This window comes from Camelus ferus, chromosome 16, assembly GCF_009834535.1.
Source record: "Camelus ferus isolate YT-003-E chromosome 16, BCGSAC_Cfer_1.0, whole genome shotgun sequence".
Lineage (NCBI taxonomy): Eukaryota > Metazoa > Chordata > Mammalia > Artiodactyla > Camelidae > Camelus > Camelus ferus.
Genome location: NC_045711.1, coordinates 40,059,762 through 40,086,961, shown reverse-complemented (window position 1 = coordinate 40,086,961; position 27,200 = coordinate 40,059,762). Strand labels below are relative to the sequence as shown.

Here is a 27,200-nt window from a genome sequence, read left to right as displayed (position 1 = left end):
TGATGGCCTTAGTTGCTTGTCTGTTAGTTGGCTGACAGTTAGGAAAAGCAATGGAGATAACTGGATCATCATCTAATGGGCTAGCCTAGGCTCATTTCCAAGGTGGCAGTGAAAGGGCTCTGAAGTTCAGTAAAAGAGGGCAAGCCCCAAGATTAAGGCACTTTTCCTTTTTTCCCCAAGACTTATTGTGATATAATAGATAGCGCTTTTCAACTTCCTGCTTGTATCATGTTTGCTACTGGTCCATTGGCCAAAGCAAGTCACATGGCCACAGCCAGACACAGGGATACAGAAATAAGACTCCAGTTCTTAATGGGAGGAGCTGAAAAGTTACATTGCCTACAAATAGACACGCATAAGGGAATGGGAAGACTTTTTGACATTATTTTTGCATTTTACCACACTGTAGTTTTTCATCCTTTCCAGTCTCCTTAAATTTGGACTTATATTTAGAATCTGCTTGCAGGTTATGTCTACCCTACACTGCCCAAAGTTGAGAATTCTGTTGATTAATTTAGATGTCCTAATGAGATAATGCACACCACAAAAGAGAGATTTTATTTATTTCCTGAATGAGTTACACAGTCAATTAAAAATCCATTTGGATTATATTTGGAGTCTCATGTGCAGCGGCCCTGAAGCACAAAACTAGGTTTTGTTTCTAAATGTAAGCTTTAATAAGAGGGAGGAAATGATATCTGATCTAAGACCTGAAGGATGTGGAGGAACTAGTCAAAGAGAGGGAGGAAAACATTTCAGGCAGATGGAAATATGACAGAAACCCAATTTTGTTAGTCCATTTTGGTTAATCCACATGAGAATATGGAGACACTTCGTACTTATTACATAATGTCATTTACTTATCTGTTCTGAGTTGGACCCTAAGCTTTATAATAGCAGAATCTATAGTAGGTGCTCAATAAATGTTTATATGAGTGAATAAGTAACTGACTTAGCAAGTGAGTATGAATGAATGAATAATGAGAAAAAGCTAGAATAGACACACACAGAATAGAGAGTCATGCAGAAATGAAAACAGAAAATGAGGAGAGTGCTGTATGGAGAGAAAGAGAGAGGATAAAAGGGAGAGAAGGACAGAGAGATGGGGAGAAGGAAAAAGGGACTGAGGGCTCTGAGATAAGTGGTAGAGGTTTGACTCTTTAGTAGTGTCACCAGAGGAGCTTAACACTTCTTTTATTTTTTTATTTTTTATTTTTTGAAATTGTCTTTTTCTAATTGAAGTATAGTCAGTTTACACTGTTGCATCAATTTCTGGTGTAGAGCATAATATTTCAGTAATATATACACATATATATTCATTTTCTTATTCTTTTTCATTATAGATTACTACAAGATATTGAATATAGTTCCCTGTCCTATACAGAAGAAACGTGTTGTATAGTTATTTTATATATAGTAATTAGTATCTGCAGATCCCGAACTTATCCCTTCCCACCCTCTTTCCCTCATAACCATAAGTTTGATTTCTATGTCTGTGAGTCTGTTCTGTTTTGTAAGTAAGTTCATTTGTGTCTTTTTTTTTTTTTTTTAAGATTCCACATATGGGTGATATGGTATTTTTTTCTTTCTGGCTTACTTCACTTAGAATAATGATCTCCAGGTCCATCCATGTTGCTGCAAATGACATTATTTTATTCTTTTTCATGACTGAGTAGTATTCCATTGTATCCATCCACAACTTCTTTATCCAGTCATCTGTTGATGGACATTTAGGTTGTTTCCATGTCTTGGCTATTGTAAATAGCTTAGCACTTCTTTTAAAATGCTAATTAATCTTTCAGCAGTTCAGAAACAGGCCTTTATGTACTATTGAACAGCTTGCCTGTTTTTATTTTCAAACTTCAAAGGTTATTTTTGAAAGCTTATTTTCTTTAAGAATTTTGGAGACCTTTATATGGGCATAAAATAATTACTTAGATTTTAGTTGTTTCTTTTGAATTATAAGAGGTATCTAATTTACCAGTTCTTACTGAAAATCCTTTTGCATTTCAAAATCTGTCAGATTGCCTTAGTCTTTCTTCTTTGAGAGATGAAGACTGCCTCAAACATTATTGGAAAATTGTATTTGAAAATCAGTTTGTGGGGTTTAAAGTCCTAATAGTGGTGATAAACATAGAAACAATTAAAATCACAATTTTCCCCTCATTTAAAATTTTTTTAAGTTTTAATTTGGTGTTTTTGTTTTTGTTTGCTTATTTGTTTTCTGAGGGGAAGGTAATTAGGTTTATTTATCTATATTTAGAAGAGGTGCTGGGACCTTGTGCATGCTGAGCATGTGCTCTACCACTTAAGCTATGCCCTCCCCCTTATTATTTTTTTTAATTCTTGTTGGGGGGAGGTAATTAAGTTTTTATCCATTTATTTGTTTTAATGAAGATACTGGGGATTGAACCCTAGACCTCATGCATCCTAAGCACAACGTCTGCCACTGAGCTATACCCTACCCCCCATTTTTAACCTTAGTGATTCAACTCTGAGTACAAGGGTGATTGTTATGCTCAGGGGCTGTCAAAAGTATTTGACTCTAGAGGAATAAAGGAAATTGGCAATAAACATTCCTAGGTAGAAATCAAAAGTTTGGTCCAAAGCATCAGAATTACCTTAGATACTTGTTATAAATGCAAATTCCAGTTTCCCACCCTAGACTTGGAATCAGAGTTCTTTCAAGATGATTTCTGTGTCCAAGGAAAAGAGAGGTCTGCCACATTTAGGCCTTAGTGCATCCAACCTTGCTTTTAGGGTATACGTAGCAGCTTCTGGGGCTATTCTTAGTACTTTTTAAGTATAGTATTTAGTTGAGTAAAATAAGGCCTACCTCTATAAAAAGTCAAATAATAGTAAAAAGCAGTTTATGATTAATGCTGAATTCAGTAAGTGCTGGGGAAAGCAGGGATCACAGCAGGCTTGAATCAAGAAAGATTTCATGGAGAAAAGACAGGTACAAAGTTTGGATGAGGCTCTGAACTCTTTTGTTCTGCCATTTTAACAGTCTGAATCAAATCCAGTGGTCTTAGCTCAAGATGTATTCTTTTTCTACATCCTTCAGAGTATCCAAGATGAAGGAGAATGTTAAACAGAAACGAGAACAAAGAGAACACCTAAATAAAGTCAAAGCCAACGTGGCCAACACACGGAAACAGGCTTTGCAGGAGCAGTTCACCGAGTGGATTCTAGACCCCAAAGGAATGATTCCTATGGCAGTGGTAAGAAAGAGGGTATCTCTCAAGGGTAGGTGGGATGGGTGATGAGAGGCTGACTGCCCAATACTGAGCAGAGTGGTAGAAGCCTCCCTCTAAATTTTCTAAATTTACCTGTTGAGGTAAGTCAGTTCTTGACCTGTCTGGCCAATTTTCTCTTGAACATTAAAAAAAAAGGATTTATAAAGGATTCTTTGGATTGCCAAGTTAATTGCCAAAGGTGCCTTAGCTCCATCATGCCCAGTGTCTGAGGGTTCTTAGAAAAGTCCTTGGAGCAGGTAAAAATGCGACACTCTTAGCATCCTAGTTCTCACACAAAATGGTTAGAAATCACTGAGGACATTGCAAAAGCATTTTATATACTTTGAAATATTCTATAAACTAAATATTTGTAATTACTATTTCTGTCCCTGGGCTAGAAGAATTACCCAGAACTTAAGTTGAAAGACTGTAGATGACTTTTAGTCTAAAATACTAAATGTGTGGTTATTGAGAAGTAATATATGGCCTCTTTTCTTTGATTTTCAGATTCAGAATGTTCTTCATGAATTTTTTCAAAATCCAGATTTCCAGCTTGGTAAGCTTGCCCATTCCTGCAGCGTTTATATTGCTCTCTCTTTTTTCGGGGGGTATGGGGAGAGATGCTGAATTAAGATGGCCAATATTGAGGTAAATATTATTCAAAGCTCTTATAGATGTACTTAAGCTCTTTTGCTTTTAACAGATGGAGAATGTAGAGAAACAAACAGTGATTTTTAATTCTTTTAGTTGAATGCCCCATTGTATTACAAATATTTTATAATAACCCTTTATTTTCCTATCAAATTGCTAGAAAATATTGCTTACATACACAGACTTTTAAAAGAAAGATATGTCATAACTGTGATATAAAGGAGAAGCACAATGAAAGACATAACAATTATATGTATTGTATTTCAATATGTAAAACTCAGTTACAACTTCACTAAAAGACATATGGAGTAGTCAGACATTTGTATCTACTTATAATGAATGTTTAGATACAAGAAAAGTAAAATTATATCCGATCTGCCATTTTCTTTGCATTTGCCATTTTGAAATAAGGGCAAAATGAATAGATTTATATATATATGTAGAAACCCCATGAACAGGAGAGCTACAAATGTAGACTAATACAGGTGTGTTACATTGGAGTTCAGAGGCAATTTATGATATTACCTTCAATTATACACTTTTTAAAATGGTGAACAACTCTCAGTAAAGTTCCAACATGAAGCAAAGTACAATCTTCTTTCAAATTTTCCTAGTAGTTACATTCTTAGAAAATTCAACAGCAAAAATATGGTCTGTGTTTATACGTAAAGTAGAATTAGCTTCTAGACTCAAAATTATTCTAAGCAAATTTTTCATCTACTTAAATGTCTGGCAGGAGGGGGAAAGTCTTTATTGTGCAGGAATTGCAGGAATTCTGTCCCTCCTCCTGCTCCCCATCATTGTAACAACAAAAACTCACCTGCCAATTTCCACCATGCTCACTGAGGGGAGCGGGAGACAGTACTACACCTATGGAGAACCACATGTTTTGATGATTTTGTTTTCAAAAGTTTTTTTATAGTAGATTAAGCAAAAAATTATGACTTGTTGAATAAGAACTAGAGTTTGGGTCCTAAGATTTACATAATTTATACCCAACTGATTTTTTCAATTGAATTTTTTCTTTTTTAAAACTTATTTTTATTGATGTATGGTTGATTTACAATGTTGTGTTAGTTTCAGTTATACATGTATATATATATTCTTTTACAGATTCTTTTCCATTATAGGTTATTGCAAGATCATTGAGTATAGTACCCTGTAAACCCCAAAACTCAAAATTTATCCTCCCCACACCATTTTCCTGTTTGGTAACCACAGTTTGTTTTCTATGTCTGTGAGTCTATTTCTGGTTTATAAATAAGTTCATTTGTATCATTTTTTCAAGATTCCACATATAAGTGATATATAGGATATTTGAGTTTCTCTGTCCGACTTACTTCATTTAATACTAAAGTCTCCAGCCCCATCCATTTATTGCAAATGGCATTATTTCATTCTTTTTTATGGCTGAGTAACATTCCACTATGTATACTACATCTTCTTTATCCATTCATCTGTCAATGGACATTTAAGTTGCTTCCATGTCTTGGCTACTGTAAATAGTGCTGCTGTGAACATTGGGAGGCATGTATCTTTTTGAACTAGAGTTTTCTCTGGGTATATGCCCAGAAGTGGGATTGCTGGGTCATATGGTAACTTTATTTTTGGTTTTTTAAGAAACCTCTATACTGTTCTCCATAGTGGCTGCACTAATCTACATTCCCACCAACAGTAGCAATTGAATTTTGACCACTTTATTACATTGATAACTATAGATGTCTGAAATATGTTCTCACTTTTAAAAATAAAGTATGCTTCCTATCTTCCCAATCACTGGTCCCCAAACATGATTTGGGCCTTGCTGACAACCTTTTCTCCTTTTACCTGTTTGCAGCCTATCTAAAAATTTTAATTCTCCACAGTCAGCACAACCTCAACTCCTCTTTCAGAGAACCTTTGAAATAACTTCTTTTATTCATTTAGTATTTTATGTAAGTACAGAAGGAATGAGTTAAGAGGGCTCTACTTGAGACTGTGATAAAATTAGAGAAATTTCAGACACTCTGGTTGACAATGATTTCTTCTCCTCTCACCTCCTATACTATATAGTATTTATTTTCTGTGCCATTCCTTCAATCTGTCAATATTTGTTGAGCCCTCACTTAGTTCCAGATACTGTGATGGGGTAGAGGATGCAAAGAGGACTAAAACATATTTCTTGCCCTTAAGTTGCTCCAAGTCCAGCCAAGGGACAGACACATATACTTAATAACAACTGTTGTAGATAGAAACGAGTCTGGCTTGTATAATCTTCCAGAGCTTGAGGGAAAGTGTGGGATGGGGATAAGAGCATCTAATGTGTAAACTTACAGTAAAGTTTATACAGTCCTCTTATGATGATACCTGATATCTCATAATAAATTATTAACAAAAATCAAGAGTGACTAAAGAATCTTTTTATGTACCAGCCCATAATAAGTAGGAAGTAGGAGAGGAAACTGGTGTATTAATTCTTTTATCATGAGCTTTCATACAACTTATGTGTTTGTGTCTTGGTAAGGTCAGTAGGATCATATAATTGTTATATCAAATGGAAGTTTAAAAAAATCTTTATTTGAACCTACTGCCACATTCACTGTTATTGATCACTCTGTTATCCATGAAATTCTTTTTTGCTTGGCTTTTGTGATATCACTTTCTCTTCATTTTTTCTTTTATTTTTGATCACCTCTTAACATTTTTATTTCTTTGTTCTTCTTTTATTTGTACCTTAAATGTTGTTTTCCAGAGTTTCCTTTTTGACTCTATTATCACTTTACACACTCCCTGGGTTTTCTTATTTAAACCTATGACTTTAGCTGGCTCTCATTCATATTTCTATCCCAAACCTGCCCTCTGAGCTTCAAATCCTACTTGAAAAGATCTACAAGATGAATGGTTAATGAAAAAAGCAAGTTACAGATCAACATGATCATTTTTATGTATAGAAAAACAAAAAATGTATACACACACATACACACATAAAAATGCATAGAACGTTTCCTGGAAGAGTGATAACCAACCATTGACAGTGGCTACTTCTGGAGGAGAGGGGAGTGAAAGTGCTGGTGGGAGGTAGGGAAAAAGGTACATTTTCAAGTTTTACTGCTTATCTTTTTATATTATTTAACTATTTTACCAGAAGAACATATTCATATATTATTTATTTAACATAAAACATTAAAGACAAAATTTAATCTAAAAATATTAAAGACAAAATAAAGTATTCAAAAAGAAAGTTTGTAGAAGTGTTTTGTTTTAGGACTTGCTAGCATAAATGCTAACATAAAGCAACACAGGTATTTTTAGTCTTTTATAACTACTGATGTGCCTGTTTGTTTCTGCTTTATCTTGACATGGCTGTTAAAAATGTAGGCATGTTCTTTTCAGTGTTTGGTTTGCTTGCTTAAATAGAAGCCAGGCAAAATGATAATTTTGTAGTAATCGGAATGTTATCTAACTAAACATCATTTACTCTGTTACAAATATTGATGGACAGTAAGAATTTTATGTTCTTTTGGGGATACTATAAAATGAATATAAAATATGAATGTATTATAACCAAACTATCAAATAATCTTTATTCCATAATTAGAAGAATGCTGCAAAGAATTGGATATTACTGACTCAATGGAACCAAGATTGAACAAAATGGAATTTATAGAAGTAAGAAGTTACATTATTTTGCTAGTTTCAATTGTCTTTTGGTTAATGCCACATATACATTAACTTAGAGTTAAATGAAAGCATAGTGATTTATTTTATTGATTCTAAGATGTACATTTTAAAATATTTTAACCCTTCTGAAAGGTTACATCTTTTAATCAAAGCATCTTGCAATTTCTTTCAATCAGTGGTACTCACGATGTATGTGAAGAACTTCTACTGACACCTTCGGGTAAAATCAGAAAAACCACCTTCTCATATTCAGTGAAATCTGATTATACAAATAATAATGAGGTCTAAAACTTACAAAGCATTTCCAATGGGCCAGGTGCTGTTCAAAGCTATCTACATATTAGCTCAGATAATCTCAGCAATTCTTATTCCTACTTTTATAGATGAAGATACAGAGATACAGAAAGGATAAATAACTTGTACAAAGTCTCACAATTAGTGGAGCTGGGGAAATTAGTATTCAGGCAGCTTGGCTTCAAAGTCTACACCTGAGAAAGTATGATTCTATTGTAAGGGAATGAACAAAAGAAGCAATTTAATGGCACCAGAGTCCCAAGTCTTCTGTAGCCTGTTTTTTTTTCCTCTCATGTCTTTCCTCTAATTCCCCTTGTTTTCTGCTGAGTCACAGAGTCAAGATAACTTTCTCCTTCTCCTCTCTTACATCCTTGCTCCATTGAAGGTGATGTCTATGCATTATATACAATTTCAAGGTTCTGTATGAAGGATTTCTGGAATCCTTCTTGAAATGATTACCAGATAGATAAGAATTTGACAATCCTGTCTCAATTATGTTCTGGTTTCTTATATTCTATATTTGTCTATTTGGCATCCATTAGTCACCGGGCCAACTAATGGCCAGAGTTGTTTGTATCTCCTCTGTAATCCAGAGCACATGCTCTGGAACCACCTCCTTATATGAGTCTCACTCACCAAGTCAACATTTCCTCTTCCCTAAGTCAGCCCAAGTCCAGGTGCCATATAACTAGAGACTGCCCCTATGCCCCAAAGCCTGCAGGGATTTTTTGAGCTAGCCAATCCTAAACTGTTTACTCTTACATATACATCTATTTAAATTTTTGATCCTTTGAGTTAATTTTTATGTATGATGTGAAGAAATAAAACTTTAAAAAAAAGTATTTGATAAGTCAAAGAGGCAAAAAAAATGAGACTATAAAGAACTTGTTAATATTATCAATAAGACATTGTATAAGTATGTATAGAACTTCAGTCCCTACAGTGACCCTGTTCCAGTTTTCATGGAATATTGATCAAAATTTATCATAAATAGACCACCAAGAAAACCTTACAAGTTCCAAAAACTAGAAATCTTACACGTTGTGGTCTCTTATTATTATGTAATAAAACTGGAACATAATAAATTTTAAAATTATGTAAGCCCAATTATTTAGAAATTTAAAAATACTCTAATAGTTCTTGGGTTAAAATCTTACATTTAATTTTATGGAATGCTACTGAATGTTTACTCAGATGAGAAATGATAATCTTAAAACTTTTTAAAATGTGATGGGGTAGAGATTTTTTAAAACACAGATAAATATGAAAATAGAATAACAATGTATATATTCTTGTAACCTGGAATTAATTCTTGTTAACACCATGAAATATTTTTCTAAGGAAAAAATTTTCAGTTTTATGAAAATTATCATGCTCAAAAAATAATTCAAACAAGACATAGAAGTACTAAGAAGGGGATTTAATAATCATCATAAATTTCTTACCCAGAAATAACCATTGATACTCTTAGGTGAACATCATTTAAAACAGCTTTACATTTTATGTCTCAGTAGACAGATGAGTATATAGCAATGTAGATGATCATAAATTCTATTATAGAAATTTAATTACTTAAAGTAAAAAGTACTTAATTGTACTTGATTCCAACAGAAAAAAAGAAAAATTGAAGTTAAAAATAAGGGAATTATTGAAATTGAACATATCTGCCCAAAAGTTATTCTAAAATCATTCTAAGAAAAGACAATATGATAAAGATCAGAAAAGCTTGCAGTCATTATTTTTTTAAATCACATATTTCAGTTATAGAAACAACAGTTGACATCCTACTATAAAAGATGAAGGTTAACATTTCCTCGTATCTTTTTTCTTGTGTTTCCCAATTTTAATTAGTTACTTTAAAATTTTTATTTTATCCAGATTTACACCATTCACTTTCTTCTCTGTAATTACAGTTCCCATAGTTGATTAATCTTAGTCTAATATTCAAGTGGATTTGAGGCTCACTTTCTGTCCTTTTACAATGACTTTGATATTTCTGAGTTATTTATTTTGATTCCTCTCTCAATTGGCTAAATTCACTGTAAAGTCATTTTTTCAGGAAGTTCACAAGGGTACTGTATCTTCTAAATTCTTTTATGTTGAATATCATGCATATTGCCTCTAAAACTATACCTTGAATGGGTATACTGTAATTGTGTCACATCTTCTTTTCACCTCAAAACAGTATAGACATTTCCTAATTATTTTCTGGTATTGAATGTTGTGATTTAGTAATGATATCAGTTTTACTTTTCTCTCCATTCATTTGATTAATTCAACAAATATATGCATATACATAAAACATATAAACATATACACATATCATATATGAATAAACATATATATTATATATGATATGTATGTGTATATATGTGTATGTTTGTATGTATGTCCATATAATTAAAGGAGAAGATGGATAAGGGTGATGTATACTTGATACAAACTCATTAACGTTCTACATAATACCTTTGCAGATGTAAATATCTATATATGTGTGTGTGTGTGTGTGTGTGTGTGTGTGTGTATGAATACATTTTTGTTTTAATGGATGATTTGGGCTATTAATATTAGTTTTTCTGACATTTCCCGATTTCTCTTCCTGAAATGCAAACAGCACACATTCAGGCATTTTCATTAGAGTGAAGAGCTGTTACATCAAAAGAAGCCAAGAAACTATTTCTTATATACAAAAATTTATTGAAAATATTTAATTATCTGATCAATAAATTATTAAGACATGACATATGACATGGAAGTTGTGTTTAGAACACTTGTTTTTTAAAATTTTCTTTTTTATTGAGGTAACATCGGTTTATAAGTTTCACGTGTACAACATGGATGGAACACTTGCTTTTAAAGAGATTTGCTTTAAGGCTATTTTGTCAGCACTCATTCAATGAAAGTGGAGTAAAATGAAATTGTAAATGTCGTGTTTAAAGTCAACATATTAGACACAGGTGCCACCCAGTGGAGATACTATGTCATGGAATTGCCCCTCTGTAAAAAGCAGTATGATTAGCATTCAGGATGGAGCCTGTTTGGAGAAAGTGGAGTCGCTGAGTAATGATTACTATAGAGAAAAGACAAATGGACAGAATGAATGGTCACAGATACTCCAAATGTATATTATTTTCCTAGCATGTCTGTTTTCTGATGGATAAATGAACAGATGATCTTTTTTGTTGACTATAACCTCTCTCTCACTTTTTATCTGTTTTATTTGAGTAAATGAAGACTAAAAATAACTGTTTTAGAATACTTGCTTCCAGTCTCTTAAAGGTATATTATTTGCTCTCTGTGCTAGGAAAGATGTCAAAATTAGAGTTGTATTTCTTACCCTTAAGGACCAAATAATGCATTGTTGTGTGGGAGTGTGCCTGTGGGTGGGTGTATGCAGGCATTTATGTCCATGTGCATGCATACACCGGGTGGAACCAGAGTAGCCTACAGGGAGTGGAAGGATCAAAATATAAGCAAATTAAGAAAGAAAGAAAGCTATTTCAAGTAAAAGAGAAGAAAATCATTTCAGGTATATTTGTTTTATCTAAACATCATTAATGTGGTTATAGAAAATATAGTTAACTTTTTAGGTAAGAGGGTTCTTTTATAATTTCCTGGACTCTTTGAACTCCACAAATTCCCTTTGTTTTGATTAAGAATCTCCTAATAATCTTTTTCAAGAGAAGTCAAAGAGGTAAATCTGTCTAAATTTTTCGTAGTATTTTTTTTTAAATGTGTATCTGTTAATCCCAAACTCTTAATCTCTCCTTCCTCCACCCCTTTCTTAGTGCTTTTTAAGGCAGAGTTTACCCTGAGTTGTCAAAGTGCCCATAATTTTTTAAATGATAGTCCCACAAATGGCTGTATGCCCCTCTCCAAAAAACAGTTTCTGTAAGATGATTGGTTGTTTGGAAATTGGAATCCATTTTCCAAATAGAAGCAATATATTGCATAGTGGCTGGGGTGTTTGGTTTCAAAGTTCCTGAAATGGAGTTCTTAATAAGAGTAACTATTTCTGTGGGGGAAAATGGTCCTTGAAGAAGAGAGCATCACCACACATTATCAGGGAAAGGAACTTTCTTATCTCTAAACCATTGGTGATGACTGTATACAAGACCTTTAGTGTAACAAGGGTTCATGGAGTGAAGGATAGGGATGGCCTCGGGTAGAGGAGAGCCTCCAAAGACCCTGGAGTGAGGAGGTGAAAGAGGCTGACCTCTTATCAATGCAGATCATCCTTCCCAACTCTGGGGGCTTCAGAGACTGACACACTTCTGTATCTACTGGTGCTATCTATTGGCTCTGGACTGATAGATGTTTCTTCCCTGATCCTATTTCATAGTTAGTCCCCTAAACTCTTGCCTCCAAAGTAATACAAAGTATAGTTTTCTCAGACAAGAGTGAATCTTTTTAAAGGACTGTTCTCCAGGGATGTGTGTCCTGCTTATCAGTTCTGCTCATTCTGGGCACCAGAATCTTGACTCATATTGTCATTTGTGTTCACCATTCCCAGTTATCTATAATAAACATTTAGATATTCCTTATCTTGTGATTATCTAAATACAATAAAAGGATCAAGAATGGGTGAATGCATACCACAGAATTATAACACCTTTATATAGTTTATGTTTGTCCCAGTGGGATGGAGATAAAAAGATTTCAAAGACACAAAGGCTGCAAAGTTTCCTTTGCAGATACTTACAGAGACAGTTTATTATACAAAGAAGGATACAGCACAGCATGCTTCCAGAGGTTTAGATTAGACCATTAGCATGGATCAGAGAAGAGGATTTAAAACCATCCTGGTTTACCTGGAACTGACTGAAGGATTTCTCAGTACCTGAGGCTTTCAGGCAAAATGAGGCAGCTGGTCACTCTAATTGAGGAGTTCATTTTCTTTGAGCTTATCTCCCATCTGATCATTGAGGAAACTCTGGCCACCCATCACCTGCTCACCAAGGACAAGTGGGAATTAAATATGTGTGAATCCCAAAGCTGTAGAATCTAATGGTAGTTACCAACCTGTTAAATGTGACATTTACCACATTCTCAACAGTTTGGTTTCCAAGTCAGAAAGGAAAAGCCTATAATTCATTACATTTGGACTAGCACATACAGACAACTTGATTAAGTACAGTTCAAATGTTTAACAGCTCACAAAGTGATTAAACTGAAGGACATTAGTAGTTAATTATATTCTTAAATTAATCTAAGCAATCATTTTGGAGTTTATAGATATTAATTGATTCATTCCTTGGGAGGATATGAAAACACAAAGCCTACCATATGTTTTCACTTTTTCTGTTTTTACAAGAGATTCTGGCAAACTGCTGTAATTATTCTATCTGGAGTTTGATTTGTAGTTCAACTGGTAGTCTTTTACGTCTTATAGCCCACGCTTACAGAACATGCTCACTCAGAAAACCCATAGGCTATAAATCCAGAATGTTAAAGTGTCTCCTGGAGAAACAGTTAAATTAATTCTTGATTTAATAGCATTTCCATAGCCAGAGAACTCATATGGCTTTGAGGTCAATTCCCAAAAGCTTAATATAAAACAAGATGTTTCTTTTCATGAATCAGTAATTTTTATTTCAGCATTAAAGGATTGAGCCACAGTATTGCCAGAAAATGTCAATTATTCAATAATTCTACCTTATCAGTAATTTGAAAAAGTACCTACTGTTTAAGCAAAAAGTCACAAAGGATTGAATAATAGGATCTTAGAATACTGAAATAATTAGGACCAGTTGCCCCAGATCATCTGGTTCAAACTTTAGTGAATTAAGCGTAAGAATCACCCAGAGGGCTTTTAAAAACATAGATTCTGGGTCTCCCCACAATTTCTGATTCAGTAGGCTTAGAATAGGGTGCCCAAATTTGCATTTCTAGCAAGCTCCCAAGGGACCACACTTTGAGAACCATTGATCTCATTGGGTTTTTCCTTCTAAATACGTATGTTAGCTAAGAGGGTTTTTATTCTATAAAGAAAACTTTCTTGGTCAATTTCTTACCTAACTCAAGAGGAGACAAGAGCAATGACTGCAGAGAACTTACTGCGTGAAACACCTATGCTCTGTACGTACAAAGGATCCTCTCCATGACCCGCTGAGATAGCTACTGTGGTACCCACTTCACAAATTAAGGAATTGGGAAGTCCAGTGACTTGTCCAGGTTTACTCAGCTAGTAAATATGGGAACTGGGATTTGAACCCAGACAAGCTCCAAAATGTGAGTTCTTAACCAGTATACTATTCTGCTTCCCAAGGTAACAGATAAGAACTTAATTGTGCTCATTGATCCTTCAAGAATAATGACAATTCAGGGAAATATACACAAAATGTTATGATAACTCACAGAGAAAAAAATGTGACAATGAGTGTGTATAACATGTATAACATGAATAACTGAAAAATTGTGCTGAACACTGGAATTTGACACAACATTGTAAAATGATTATAAATCAATAAAAAATGTTAAAAAAAAAAAAAAGAAAAATGACAATTAGGAGGTTTAGGTATCCAAGGAAATGAAATATTTAGAAAAGCTCCTTTGCTCTGCTTTAAATTTTCTTCTTTTGATCTCTATGCCAGTTGAATAATGACTTACGATTCTTAGCATGGATTCAAGCCTAATGTATCTCTTACATAATATATCCTAAATTTGCCTAGATGGTATTAATGAGGAAGTGAAATATCAACTGTAATCTTCATTTCAAATGTTAATGAAATATGTCCAAAAAATGATACATTTTAAACAAACTGTATTGGTCGTTATTCCTTAATTGCAAGAAACAGAAACCAGCCTCAGCTAACATAGCTGAAAATGAAATGTGCAGAAACCAAAGGCAGGAATATGGTCTGACTTTGGGAAAAGACTAGAAGAGGGAATGGAAGAACAAGACTCTTCTCTCTCTGCTTTCCATTTCATCTGTCTCTATTTACAGATTTTTCTACATCCTTAATTCACATGGAGGACTCTGGACACCCAACTAATCTTAAGGTTATGTTCACAGGTCCACCCCCTCTTAGATACCAACTGGTCATTCTCCAGTCCTAATTCCTAATTCCCAGTGTTGAGAATCTGAATGGCTTTGTTTAGGTTAAATATCTTCCTGTGGCTTGATCACTTCTGGCTACGGAAGCAGAATCATTCAGTACAAATTTGGCTGTCACTGTGCTTGTGGCAGAGGAAGAATCACTGACTTGTGAGTTGGACTACCACTTAAAGAGGAGTCCACTCAGAAACTCTTCCAGTGCTTGATCCATTTCTCTTTACCACAAGAGACTTCCAGTCACGCGTAGATCAAGATTGTAATGTTCCTGACCTATCAAATTAGCAGAAATCTAGAAGACAATACACACTGATTATGAGGCCAAGGAGAAACTAATACATTAGTGGTGGGAGTGCAAAAGGGTACAAGCCTGATGTCAAAACCTATCAAAAATACAGATACATTTACCTTCTAAGCAAGCAATCCCACTTCTGGGAATCTGTTCAACAGGGCTCCAGAGAAATGGCCCAAGAGCATCGATATTTTCAGACTCTACACTTTCAAAAGAAAAAACAAATCATAGGCAAAGGATAGCTTATTGCAATATCAGAAGACAAAAACAAAAAAACCCCACACCCTCTGTCCCTTATACTCCAATAGTTAAATGTAGCCAGTCTTGGAAAACACATGTTCATATCACATGCATCAAAAGAAATACTACATTCAAGTTTTAGAACTATTAATTAACAGACAACATTTTATGACTGTTGCTATTTCATACTGTGAGGTTAAAAACTGCCCCATATAACACTGATGTGATCTAGAGGAAAATTGTTCCAAAAATACCTGGTCTCACTGGTGTATGGTGTTGGGGCTGTACTGTTCGCCTCTCTCTGCAGCATAGCCTGTAGAATAGCCCTAACAGGAAAATGCGTTATCTAAGTGACAAGTAGATGATATGGGGGAAAGTTGCAGCCAGTAATTTCATGCACATCTACTGAATCCTTGGGAAAAATCCAAGTAAATAGCACAGTTTTATATCAGTTATTTATCCTTTTTTTCTCTGCAGTTCATCTCTTCGCACATTGCAGACTTTAAAAGTGAAATGTTTGAGGAGCTCCTTAAGCACCTTTGCCACTATGCTGAAGAATTCAGGGAAGTCATCAAAACTGACATGAGGAAGCAGATGTTTGCTGAACTCTTCCTGCATTGTGACCGTGGGAAGGTAGGGTAAGACCCTTAAAGCAGTGCTTCCCAGACTATTTGTTGTGAAGGACCAGTTTTAGGCCATTGTTGATGGTGACATTTTTAATATCCAATCTGTTGTGGATTGATAATGAAAATGAATTACTAGGAGGAGAATAGGACATACAAAATACAAACTGTATTTTGTTATCATCAGATTCAGATTTGATTTGTTATCAATTACATTTAGTTTGTTTCCATGTCTTGGCTATCGTAAATAGTGCTGCTGTGAACATTGGGGTGCATGTGTCTTTTTGAATTATAGTTTTCTCTGGATGTTATGCCCAGGAGTATGATTACTGGATAATATGGTAAGTATATTTTAGTTTTTAAGAAAACTCCATACTGTCCTGCATAGTGGCTGTACCAATTTATATTCCCACCAACAGTGTAGGACGGTTCCCTTTTCTCCACATCCTCTTCAGCATTTATTGTTTGTGAATTTTTTAATGATGGTCATTCTGACCAGTGTAAGGCCAGTGTAAATGAGGTATCGTAGCTTTGATTTGCATTTCTCTAATAATTAGTGATACTGAACATTTTTTTCACATGCCTGTTGACCATCTGTATGTCTTCATTGGAGAAATGTCTGTTTAGCTCTTTTGCCCATTTTTTGATTCAGTTGTTCGGTGTTTTTGTTACTGAATTTTAAGAGCTGTCTGTATATTCTGAAACTTAATCCCTTATTAGTCATGTCATTTGCAAATATTTTTTCCCAGTCCATAGATGGTCTTTTTGTTTTGTTTCTACTTTCCTTTTCTATGCAAAAGCTTGTAAGTATAATTAGGTCCCACTTGTTTATTTTGGCTTTTATTTTTATTGCTTTGGTAGACTGACCTAGGAATACATTGCTACAATTTATGTCAGAAAATGTTTTGCCTATGTTCTCTTCTAGGAGATTTATGGTGTCCTATCTTATGTTTAAGTAAAAGGGTATATATTATATAATTCCAATTATATGAAATTTAAAAAGACTAATCTATAGTGATAAATATCAGGGTAATAAGTACATTCAGGGGAATTATTGACTAAGAGAAACCATGAAGAAACCTTCTTGCGATGGTGAAAATGTTTTGTATCTTTATCTGAGTGGATCTTACATAGTATATATGGTCATCCATAGAGGGATGTTTCTAAAAATTGGAATGTTTTCATATTATAGAATACCATACAACAGTTAAAAGGAATAAAATATATTTCTTTACATACATGAATCAGTCTCAATGTTGAGTAAGTAAAAGCAAGGACACATGTACTATGATATCAGTATTTAAAATACATATGTAAAATGTTAACAAACATCATTTCTGGGTGTTGGGAACACAAGTGTTAGTTTTATCATTTTCTGTATGTTTCTGTAATTAAATTTTTTCTCAAGATGAAAACAATGCAAAACAAGAACAAGTAGAGAGCAGTTAATTATTCCAAATGCCATACACAGATCAGATTAGGTAAGAACTGAACATCATATACTGATTTTAGCAATTGAGTCAGTAACAACAAATATTTAAGCACCTACTAAGTGCAAGGCATTTTGACATGTCACAGAAGGGGAAGTAGAGTATAAGCCTAAAGGAAAGATACAGCTTTCCTGATTTTGATTCGCAGCTTTTATTTACATGATGATGGTGCTGGTGGTGATGATGATATCTTCAATATTCCATCTACATAAAAATTTTAAATCTCCTATAACAACTAATTGCAAACTTTCTGCTTAGGTAGGGTTTTTGGATCGGCAGAGGACATTGGCCTTGCTGGAAACATTCTATGACCAAAGTTCAGAAGTGCTCAGAAGTTTACTCAGAAACCCAAGACAGTGTAAGTGCCACCCAGAGGGAGTACGCTCAAGCTGGTGTGATGCAAGACACTGATATGATAATACGAGGTCATTCTATCCCCATGGAATCCCTTCATATAACATCTCCCTTAGATCATGATAGCTGCATTTAGTTCTTCATTCCCCAAAATTCACTCTTCATCACAACTAGATGTATTTTTCACTATAGTGCAATACTAAAAGCTGTTAGGTCAGAACTCTTCTAGAACTCAATTTTAAATTCATTCACAGTTGAAGGAGTGCTTTACTGACAGTCTGGATATTTTGGAAATTAAGTTGGTAATGGTAATTCCAGTTTTAATGTCCAACTTGGAATTCTAAGATTTCTAAGAAAAATGTTTCCTTTCCTGAAGCATTTTTATTGAAATATAATTGTTGTACAATATTATGTTAGTTTCAGATGTACTTCATAATGATTTGACATTTTCATTCATTAGGACATAATCACCATGATAAGTCTAGTAACCATCTGTCCCCCTTCAAAGTTATTACAATACTATTGACCATATTCCTTATTCTGTATATTAAATCCCCCTGACTTATTTATTATATAACTGGAGACTTATACCTTTTAATTCCCTTCACCTGTTTCACCCACGCCCCAACTGCCTCCCTTCTAGCAAAGACCCATTTGTTCTCTGTATCTGTGAGTCTGTTTTTGTTTTGTTTTGCTTGTTTGTTTTGCACTTTAGATTTCACATTTAAGTGAAATCATGCAGTATTTGTCTTTCTCTGTCTGCCTTATTTATCACCCCCATGCTGTTGCAAATGGCAGGACTTCATTTATTATGGGTGAGTAATATTTCTCTGTGTGTGTGTGTCTGTGTGTGTGTGTATGTATATATTGCATCTTCTTTATCCATTTGTCTGTTGATGAACACTTAGGTTACTTCCATATCTTGGCTATCATAAATCATGCTGTAATGAATATTGGGGTGCATATATCTTTCCAAATTACTGTTTTTGTTTTCTTCAGGTAAATATCCAGAAGTAAAATTGCTGGATCATATGGCAGTTCTGTTTTTAAAGAGGAATCTCCATACTGTTTTCCGTAACTGCTGCACCAATTTACAATACCACCAATAGTGCATGAGGGTTCTCTTTTCTATACATTCTTGCCAACACTTATTATTTGTTGTCTTTTCGGTGATAGACATTCTGACAGGTGTGAGGTGGTATCTCATTGTGGTTTCAATTTGCATTTCCCTGATGATTAGTGATGTTGAGCATCTTTCATCTGTCTGTGGGCCATCTGTACATCTTCCTTAGGAAAAAAAAGTCTGTTCAGGTCCATTTTTTAATCAGGTTGTTTTTTTAATGTTGGTTTGTATGAATTCTTTGTTTTGGATATTAACCCCTTACCGGATATATCATTTGTAAATATCTTCTCTCATTCAGTAGGCCTTTTTTGTTTTGTTGATAGTCTCCTTTGCTGTACAAAAGCTTTTAGTTTGCTGTAGTTCCATTTGTTTATTTTTGCTTTTGTTTACCTTACCTGAGGAGACATGTCCAAAAATATACCCCTAAGAAAGATGTCAAAGAGCATACTGCCAATGTTTTCTTCTAGGAGTTTAATGTTTTCAGGTCTTACATTTAAATCTTTAATCCATTTTTAGTTTATTTTTGTATATGGTGTGAGAGAGTAATTCAGCTTGATTCTTTTGCATATAGCTGCCCATTTTTCCCAAAACCATTTATTGAAGAGGCTGTCTTGCCTTCTTTTTTGTAGAGTAATTGACAGTAAAAGTGTAGGTTCATTTCCAGTCTCTCTATTCTGTTCCATTGATCTCCATTCTGTTTTTATGCCAGTAATATACTGTTTTGATTACTGTAGCTTTGTAGAATATTTTGAAATCATGGTATGTGATGTCTCCAGCTTTGTTCTTCTTTCTCAAGATTGTTTTGGCTATAAGAGTCTTTTGTGTTTTCATGAAATATTTTAGAATTATTTGTTCTAGTTCTGTGAAAAATGTTATTAGTGTTTTAACAGAGATTCCATTGAATCTGTAGATCAACTTGGGTAGTATGATCATTTTAACAATATTGATTCTTTCAGTCTATGAACACAGTATATCATTCCATTTGTGTCATCTGCAATTTATTTCATCAGTGTCTTATAGTTTTCCAAGTACCAGTCTTTTACCTTCCTATTAGATTCATTCCCAGGTATTTTATTCTATTTGATGCAGTGGTAAATGGGATTGTTCCCTTAACTTCTCTTTCTGATAGTTCATTGTTAGTGTACAGAAATGGAACAGATTTCTGTATATTAATTTTATATCTTGCAACTTTACTGAATTTATTTATTAGTTATTAGATTTTTTTGTGATGCCTTTAAGATTTTCTGTATATAATATCATGTCATCTGCAAAGAGTGACAGTTTTACTTCTTCCTTTCCAATTTAAATTCTTTTTATTTCTTTTTCTTGTCTTATTGCTGTAGCCAGGCCTTCCAATACTATGTTAAACAAAAATAGTGAGAGTAGGCATTCTTGTCTTGTTCCTGATCTTTGAGGAAATGCTTACAGCTTTTCACCATTGAGCATGATGTTAGCTGTAGGTTTGTCATATATGGCCTTTATTATGTAGGTAGCATAGATATGGGTCTTGCTTTTATATTTGTTCAGTCATTGTATGATTTTTGATTCATTTAGACCATTTACTTTTAAAGTAATTATTCATAGGAATGTATTTACTGCCATTTAAAAATTTGTTTTCTGGTTATTTTTGAAGTTCTTTTTTGTTCCTTTGTTTTTTGGCTCTCTTCTCTTGCAATTTGATTATCACTATCTTTGATTATTACCTTTACTTTATAGATTTCTTTCTCTTTGTGTGTATGTGTATCTATTATAGATTTTTGGTTTGTGGTTATCCTAAGGTTCATATATAACTACTTATGTATACATGATTATTTTAAGTTGATGATCCCTTAAGTTCAAACATGTTCTAACAACCTTCAGTTTTACTCACCCACTCATGTTTAATGTTTTTGTATCCTTTAACTACTTATTATGGATATAGATGATTTTACTATTTTTGTCTTTTAACCTTCCTACTACCTTTGTAAGTGATTGATTTACTACTTTTATTGTATATTTGCCTAATTCTCTGTGCTTATTTCTATGTATTAGGTAGGTAGTTTATGTTTCCTGATCTTAGAGAAGTGGCCTTATGTAGAAGACATCCCAGCAGTACACTCCCCTCTGTTTACCAGAGCTATATGCTCTATGTGGGCTGTGTGGGCCCTTCTTTATGTCAGGGCTGACTATTGAATGTGTGCTGGTAGGCAGGGGAGAACCCTGGCCTGATTGGCTGCCAGGCCCTGCCTCATGATGTGGCTGCTGGCACACTGGTGGGTTGGGCTAGGTCCTGGTGTGACTGGCTGCACAGCCCATATGGTCCCGGGACCGTTGCCAGCCCATTAATGGGCAGGGCTGGGTTGCCATGTAGTTGGCTGCAGGTCCCAGGGGTTACCCAGAGCTGGTGCTGGCCCACTGGGGAATGGGTAAGCCTTTGGTGGTAACAGGCTAAAGAGAGGACTCCAAAATGATGCTTGGCAGCACCAGTGTCTTTCTGGTAGAGAAAGCTCTCCAAAATGGCTGCCACCAGCATCTGTGTTCCAAAAGAAGTCCCAATTGCCTCCTTCCTCTCCAGATTAGCAACTAGGTCTGACCCAGGCTCCTTTCAAATTACTGCATCTGTATTGGGTGTTAGACTGTTGAGATTTTGCACATGCCCATTAAGAGCCCAGTCTCTTGCATCCTATAGCCCTCTGCCTCTCCCGTTTATAAGCCCTGCTGGCCTTCAAAGCCAGATGTTATGGGGGCTCATCTTCTGGGGACTCATCTTCCTGGTGCTGGACCTCTAGGCTAGGGATCTTGATGTCGGGCTTGGACCCCTTGCTCCTTGGGGAGAACCTCTTCAATTGTAATTATCCTCTTTTTTGTGGGTTGCCTCCCTGGGGTTATGGGTCTTGACCTAACCACATCTCTGCCCCCCCCCCACCTGTCTCATTGTGATTCCTTCTTTATGTTTTTAGTTGTGGAAAATATATATATATATTTTTTTTTTTTGCTAGTCTCAGGTCATTCTCATGAATAGTTGCTTTGTAAATAGTTGTAATTTTGGTATGCCCATGGGCGGAGGTGAGCTCAGGGTCTTCCTTCTCTGGCATCTTGGCAACACCTCTCTCTCTCAAGCATTTTTACTTATACACCTTTATTGTGCTTACACAGTAAAATATCTTTTGTATATTACTACCAAAACAAATAGGATTGTGGGCTATATTTTTATTTTTTTAAAGAGAAAGCCTTTGAATGGATGGGTTTTCCAAAGAATGTCAGTAATTTACTACTGTGTGAAAATGTATTACTTAATACTTGAAAATCTATGGGTAATGTACATAGAGGATTCCTGAAAATTGTGGGAATCACAGTTTTAGAGCTTAAATACTAAATGTTTTGGGAAGAAGAGGGACAGTCTTGTAGCATGAGTTCCATTGTCTGTAACCCTGAACATCAGGGTTATTTTCCTGTTGTTGCTCTTTAACAGTGGGATTCTCATAAATGCTACCCAGGCTTTCCCTAAAATTCTGAACCAGGGGTCCGCATAAGTTATGGAGAAAAAGAATTGAGGAATGAAGAAGAAAGAAACAGGGAAAAGGGAACATAGAGAAAATGAATATTGGAAAAATATAACTCAGTAAAAGATTATCAGAGACTTGCTTTTATTTTGATATTGCAGATATTGAAAAGATAGTTGAGGTGGAAGACGCTTGTCTGTTTCCTCAGCCCTATGCTATGCTTATTGTCAGAGGGCCAAGAGTAGAGGATAAATTCTATTTGCCTTGGCAGTCTAAGGAACTCCCCAAGTAGCAAAAGAATCATGTTCATTTCCATAACCATACCTTTTAGGAAGGGATTATTTCTAATTTATAGTAGTGAGCATCTTTTATGTTCCTCTGGATGCCTTTTTGCTTTTTATTGCGTTGCTGGGAAAGGTAACTGACATTTATTCAAAGCAATAGGCCTGTATTACAATCACTGTGCCTGTTGCTTTTTCACATTAATTTACTAGCTCTGATTCTGCATTATAAGATCAGTTGTTTAGGTAAATTTTTTGTTTTCTGCATTAGGGCCATTCATTGAATTTGGAGAGATAGACCTACCTGAGTTCTGGGGAGACATGGATAATCAGAAACACATTTATGAAGACTTTGACAAAGTGCTCTTAGAGATGAATACATTACTTTCTGACAAACATGCTAGCAAAACCCAAAATAAGTTATTAGCAAATCCGGAAGATCAGCATAAACATGATGAATGTAGAAAATCAACACTACCACAAAGCCCACCAGAACAGCAGAGAGGGACAACTGTAGAAGAAGAACCAGACAGAATTTCAACCAAAGAACAAGAACAAGACAGAGAGTCAACTGGAGATCAAGAACTGTATGAGGAATCAGTAGCAAAACAAGGCACCTACACAGGGTCAACTCCAGAACAAGGATCAGGTACTGAGTTAATAACAGAACAAACACCACATAGTGAGTCAATACCAGAACAAGGACTATTGCGAGGAATCCACGCTGAATCAACTGCAAAGCAAGGACTTTACAGAGAGTCAATAATTGCACAAGGACAATATGAAAGGCCAACAACAGGACAAGGATCACACAGAGAATCAGTAATAGAACAAGAAGGACCACACAGAGAGTCACCTGAGGAACAGGGACCACGCAGAGAGTCAGTAACAGAACAAGGACCACGCAGAGGGTCACCTGAGGAACAGGGACCAAGCAGAGAGTCAGTAATAGAACAAGGACCACACAGAGGGTCAAGTGCAGGTCTGAGACCACGCAGAGAGTCAGTAACAGGACAAGGACCACGCAGAGGGTCAACTGCAGAACAACAACCACACAGAGAGACAATTCCAGAAAAACAACAGGACATAGACTCCACTTCACAATCAAGAAAAAGTGGTATCTTAAGAGAAAGTAAAAAATCTAGGGAGGATATTTCCTTTGAGGACATTAAAGTCCCTCCACAGGAAGAAAGGACTCAGGAACAAATATATGAAGAGCATCTATTCATGAATTCTGAACTGCAAGAGAAAATTTCAGTATCAAACAGAAAAAGTCATCTTTCAGGTAGTAACACAGTTTTCCTACATCAGCCCCTTGTTTTGTAGAGTGATTTTTAAAGTCTTTTCAGAAAATATTTATTTCCATTAGGATCTTTTTCTGACATATAAGGTCACGCAAACTTCAGACATGTTTTGCTACTTAACATGAGTCTAGACCTTGAGCAGTCAATTACATGCAAATCAGAAAGTCTCTGTTGTCGATTTACCTAGAATTCCTTTTACACTAGAAGCCACTTGTAAGGAAGAACTCTGGTACTGTTACATGTGGAAATTTTCATTGGACTATGAAAGGGAAGTAGAAGTCCTTTTGTTTTAAATGTGGTATCTGATACTAGAAACCACTTTTAAAAATTTATTTGATTTCAAATTTTAAAAGTATCTCACTTTTTTCGGTTGTATATAAGATGTTCTAGAAGAGTCTCTGGGAGTCATATTTAAGACAGAAAGCACCTTGCATTTCAAATATTTATTCTGCAGAAGACTTTCCCTCTGAATTACCTATGCCAATTTATGCCCTTTTTGTTGAAGAATTTCTAATCTTTTAGAGAGCCAATTTCAATGCTACTTAGAGCATCAGTTAGGCATAATTTTTTTAGCTCTACTCTTTAATTCTGAAGTTCCACAGTCCCAAAGAAAATTCTTATTTAAAATTCCTAAGCAATAGATAAACTGTGTTCTAGATTCTACATCATTAATTTAAAATCTTTCACTTTTTCAGCGTTATATTTATTTCTCCACAAAACAAAGCTACTAATTTCTGGCTCTCTGTACATAGTAGGGATACAGTTAAAAAATTAGTGATGTTACTATTCAATCAGATGTTATATTAGTGAGGACTTAATTTTGGCTATATGTAAGTGATCCAAAATGATGATGTCTAGTGGGGAGGGTATAGCTCAAGTGGTAGAGTGCATGCTTAGCACGCACCAGGTCCTGGGTTCAATCCCCAGTACCTCCTCTATGTATAAAGAAATAAATAAACCTAATTACCTCCCCCATATACATACACACAAAACCTGAATAAATAAATGTCACTCTTTAAAAAATTTTTTAAATGATAGTACCTAAAAAACAAACAAAAACAAAACAAAATAACAATGTCTTATAAGATAGGGGTTTCTTTTGTATGAAATTCAAAAGGTATATGATAGCTCAGCCCCATGAAATCAGCAGTGACTCAAGCTCCTTCTGTCTTGTGTTTTCTCCAACCACATGGTCCAAGGTAGCTCACCACCATGTCCACATTCTGACCAGCAGGAAAGGAGAAAGGAGAAAGGAGAAAGGACAGGCATCACATCACTTCCCTTCACAGCTCAGTGGTCAGAATTGAGGCATACAGTGACACCTAACTGCTAGGGAGGATAGGAAATATAGCCCTCATTTTGCATGGCCAAATTTGGGCACAACAAACAGCCTTTGTCACAGATCTGTTCTGATCAACTAAAGTTATTAACTGATACCATTGTGGTTGATTATGACACTATACATACATATAGGAAAGTACCTGAAAGAAAGTTTTTGGTGTTCTACATGCAAGGCATTTCTCTCATTTATTAACTTTAGTATACATAATAGAATATATAATGTCCAATTAATAGACATTTTCTTTTGTGCCTTTTAGAAACTGCAAAAAAGGAAGTTCAGGAAGACAAATCCTGTGAACCCAAATCCCAAAAAATAGAAGGAAAGTCATGGTCAGGTGACTCTTCATTTAATCCTCCTTTCATTCATACTCTAGAGCAAAAACATTGTGAAAGTTAATTTAAGTTGGCTATATTATGGAACATGTATTTTATAGGTGAACTTCTGACTTGTACCTGGAACACGAAGTATGCTAAATGTGAAGATGAGGAACAAGCAAACTTAATCTATGGTAACTCCAGGTTCACAGGTAGATGTTAACAACAAAACTAGGAGTAATAGATAGCACTCCAATTGATGAATTTAATTTACTGTGGTACCCGATAATAAAGACTGGACTTTAGCCAAGACACAATGGCAGGGTGATACTTGCATTATTTTGTCCCTGAGCTGATGGATCTAAACATGTTCAAGATGACTGTTTTTGGTGGTATTGTACATATAGTGCTATTGATGAATGCTCTCTAAAACATATGCATTAATATTGTCATCCCTCAGTATCTGCAGAGGATTGTCTCCATGGATACTACCCCCCAGATTTCCCCACAAATACCAACATTCAAGGATGCTCAAGTCCCTTATATAAAATGGGGCAGTATTTGCATATAACCTATGTACATCCTCTTATATACTTTCAGTCATCTCTAGATTACTTATAATACCTAATACTGTGTAAATACTATGTAAATAGTTATCAATACAATGTGAATGCTATGTAAATACTTGTAGGCAGTGGCAAATTCAAGTTTTGCTTTCTGGAACTTTCTGGAAAATCTTTTTCCAAATATTTTCAATCCATGATTGGTTGAATCCACGGATTCAGAACCTGCAGATATAGAGGGCCAACTGTATACAATAATTTTTACTGTCACTGAAACCACTTTGAAGCTATGATCCAGGTGTACAAAGGGAATCAGATATTAGATAATAGAACAAAAGAAATCATTCCAGCTATTCCTCTCTCTGGTGGTTCCACATCCAAACATGTGAGGCAGGTGAGGATCTATCTTGTTTTTGAAGACTTATAAAGAAAGATCTACTTAAAAGAGCAAACAGTAGCTTTTAGTTCTCAGTAAACCATGTATTTAAAAATAACAGTTATTCCAACAAGTACTCATATTTTACTACAATGCTATTTTATCACTTCATCTTTCATCAAGTAGTAGAACTTATAAGATCAAGATTATTTTCTCTCTATCTGCAAATATTTTATCATTTAAACATGGGTTGAATAAGGAACTTTGTATTCTCAAAATATTTGGTGCAGTTGCATGCTGTTGGTCAAGCTCTTGTGGATTGCTAGTTCATGTTCCTACTCTCCTGGCCTAATTTCTTTATTTCATTTTTGCTTCACCACTTTGAAAATTGCATGAATGATCATTTGCAGGAGGCGATAATTAGGTTTATTTATTTGTTATTATTTTTTAATGGAGGTACTGGGGATTGAACCCAGGACCTCGTGCATGCCAAACACTCACTTTACCACTGAACTATA

The 27,200-nt window shown here is 35.0% G+C and overlaps 1 protein-coding gene across 1 annotated transcript in view; it reads left to right on the top strand.

Annotated features, from left to right (window-relative positions):
• Window positions 1–27,200, top strand: part of EFCAB5 (EF-hand calcium binding domain 5) — an 84,653-nt gene that overhangs the window by 28,898 nt on the left and 28,555 nt on the right. Inside the window, exons 6-13 of the mRNA XM_032457533.1 lie at window positions 3,068–3,224; window positions 3,747–3,795; window positions 7,468–7,538; window positions 15,908–16,063; window positions 17,802–17,901; window positions 23,055–24,068; window positions 25,686–25,763; window positions 25,863–25,955. Of these exons, the coding sequence (XP_032313424.1) occupies window positions 3,068–3,224; window positions 3,747–3,795; window positions 7,468–7,538; window positions 15,908–16,063; window positions 17,802–17,901; window positions 23,055–24,068; window positions 25,686–25,763; window positions 25,863–25,955 (1,718 nt within the window). The remainder of the gene's footprint in view (window positions 1–3,067; window positions 3,225–3,746; window positions 3,796–7,467; window positions 7,539–15,907; window positions 16,064–17,801; window positions 17,902–23,054; window positions 24,069–25,685; window positions 25,764–25,862; window positions 25,956–27,200) is intronic.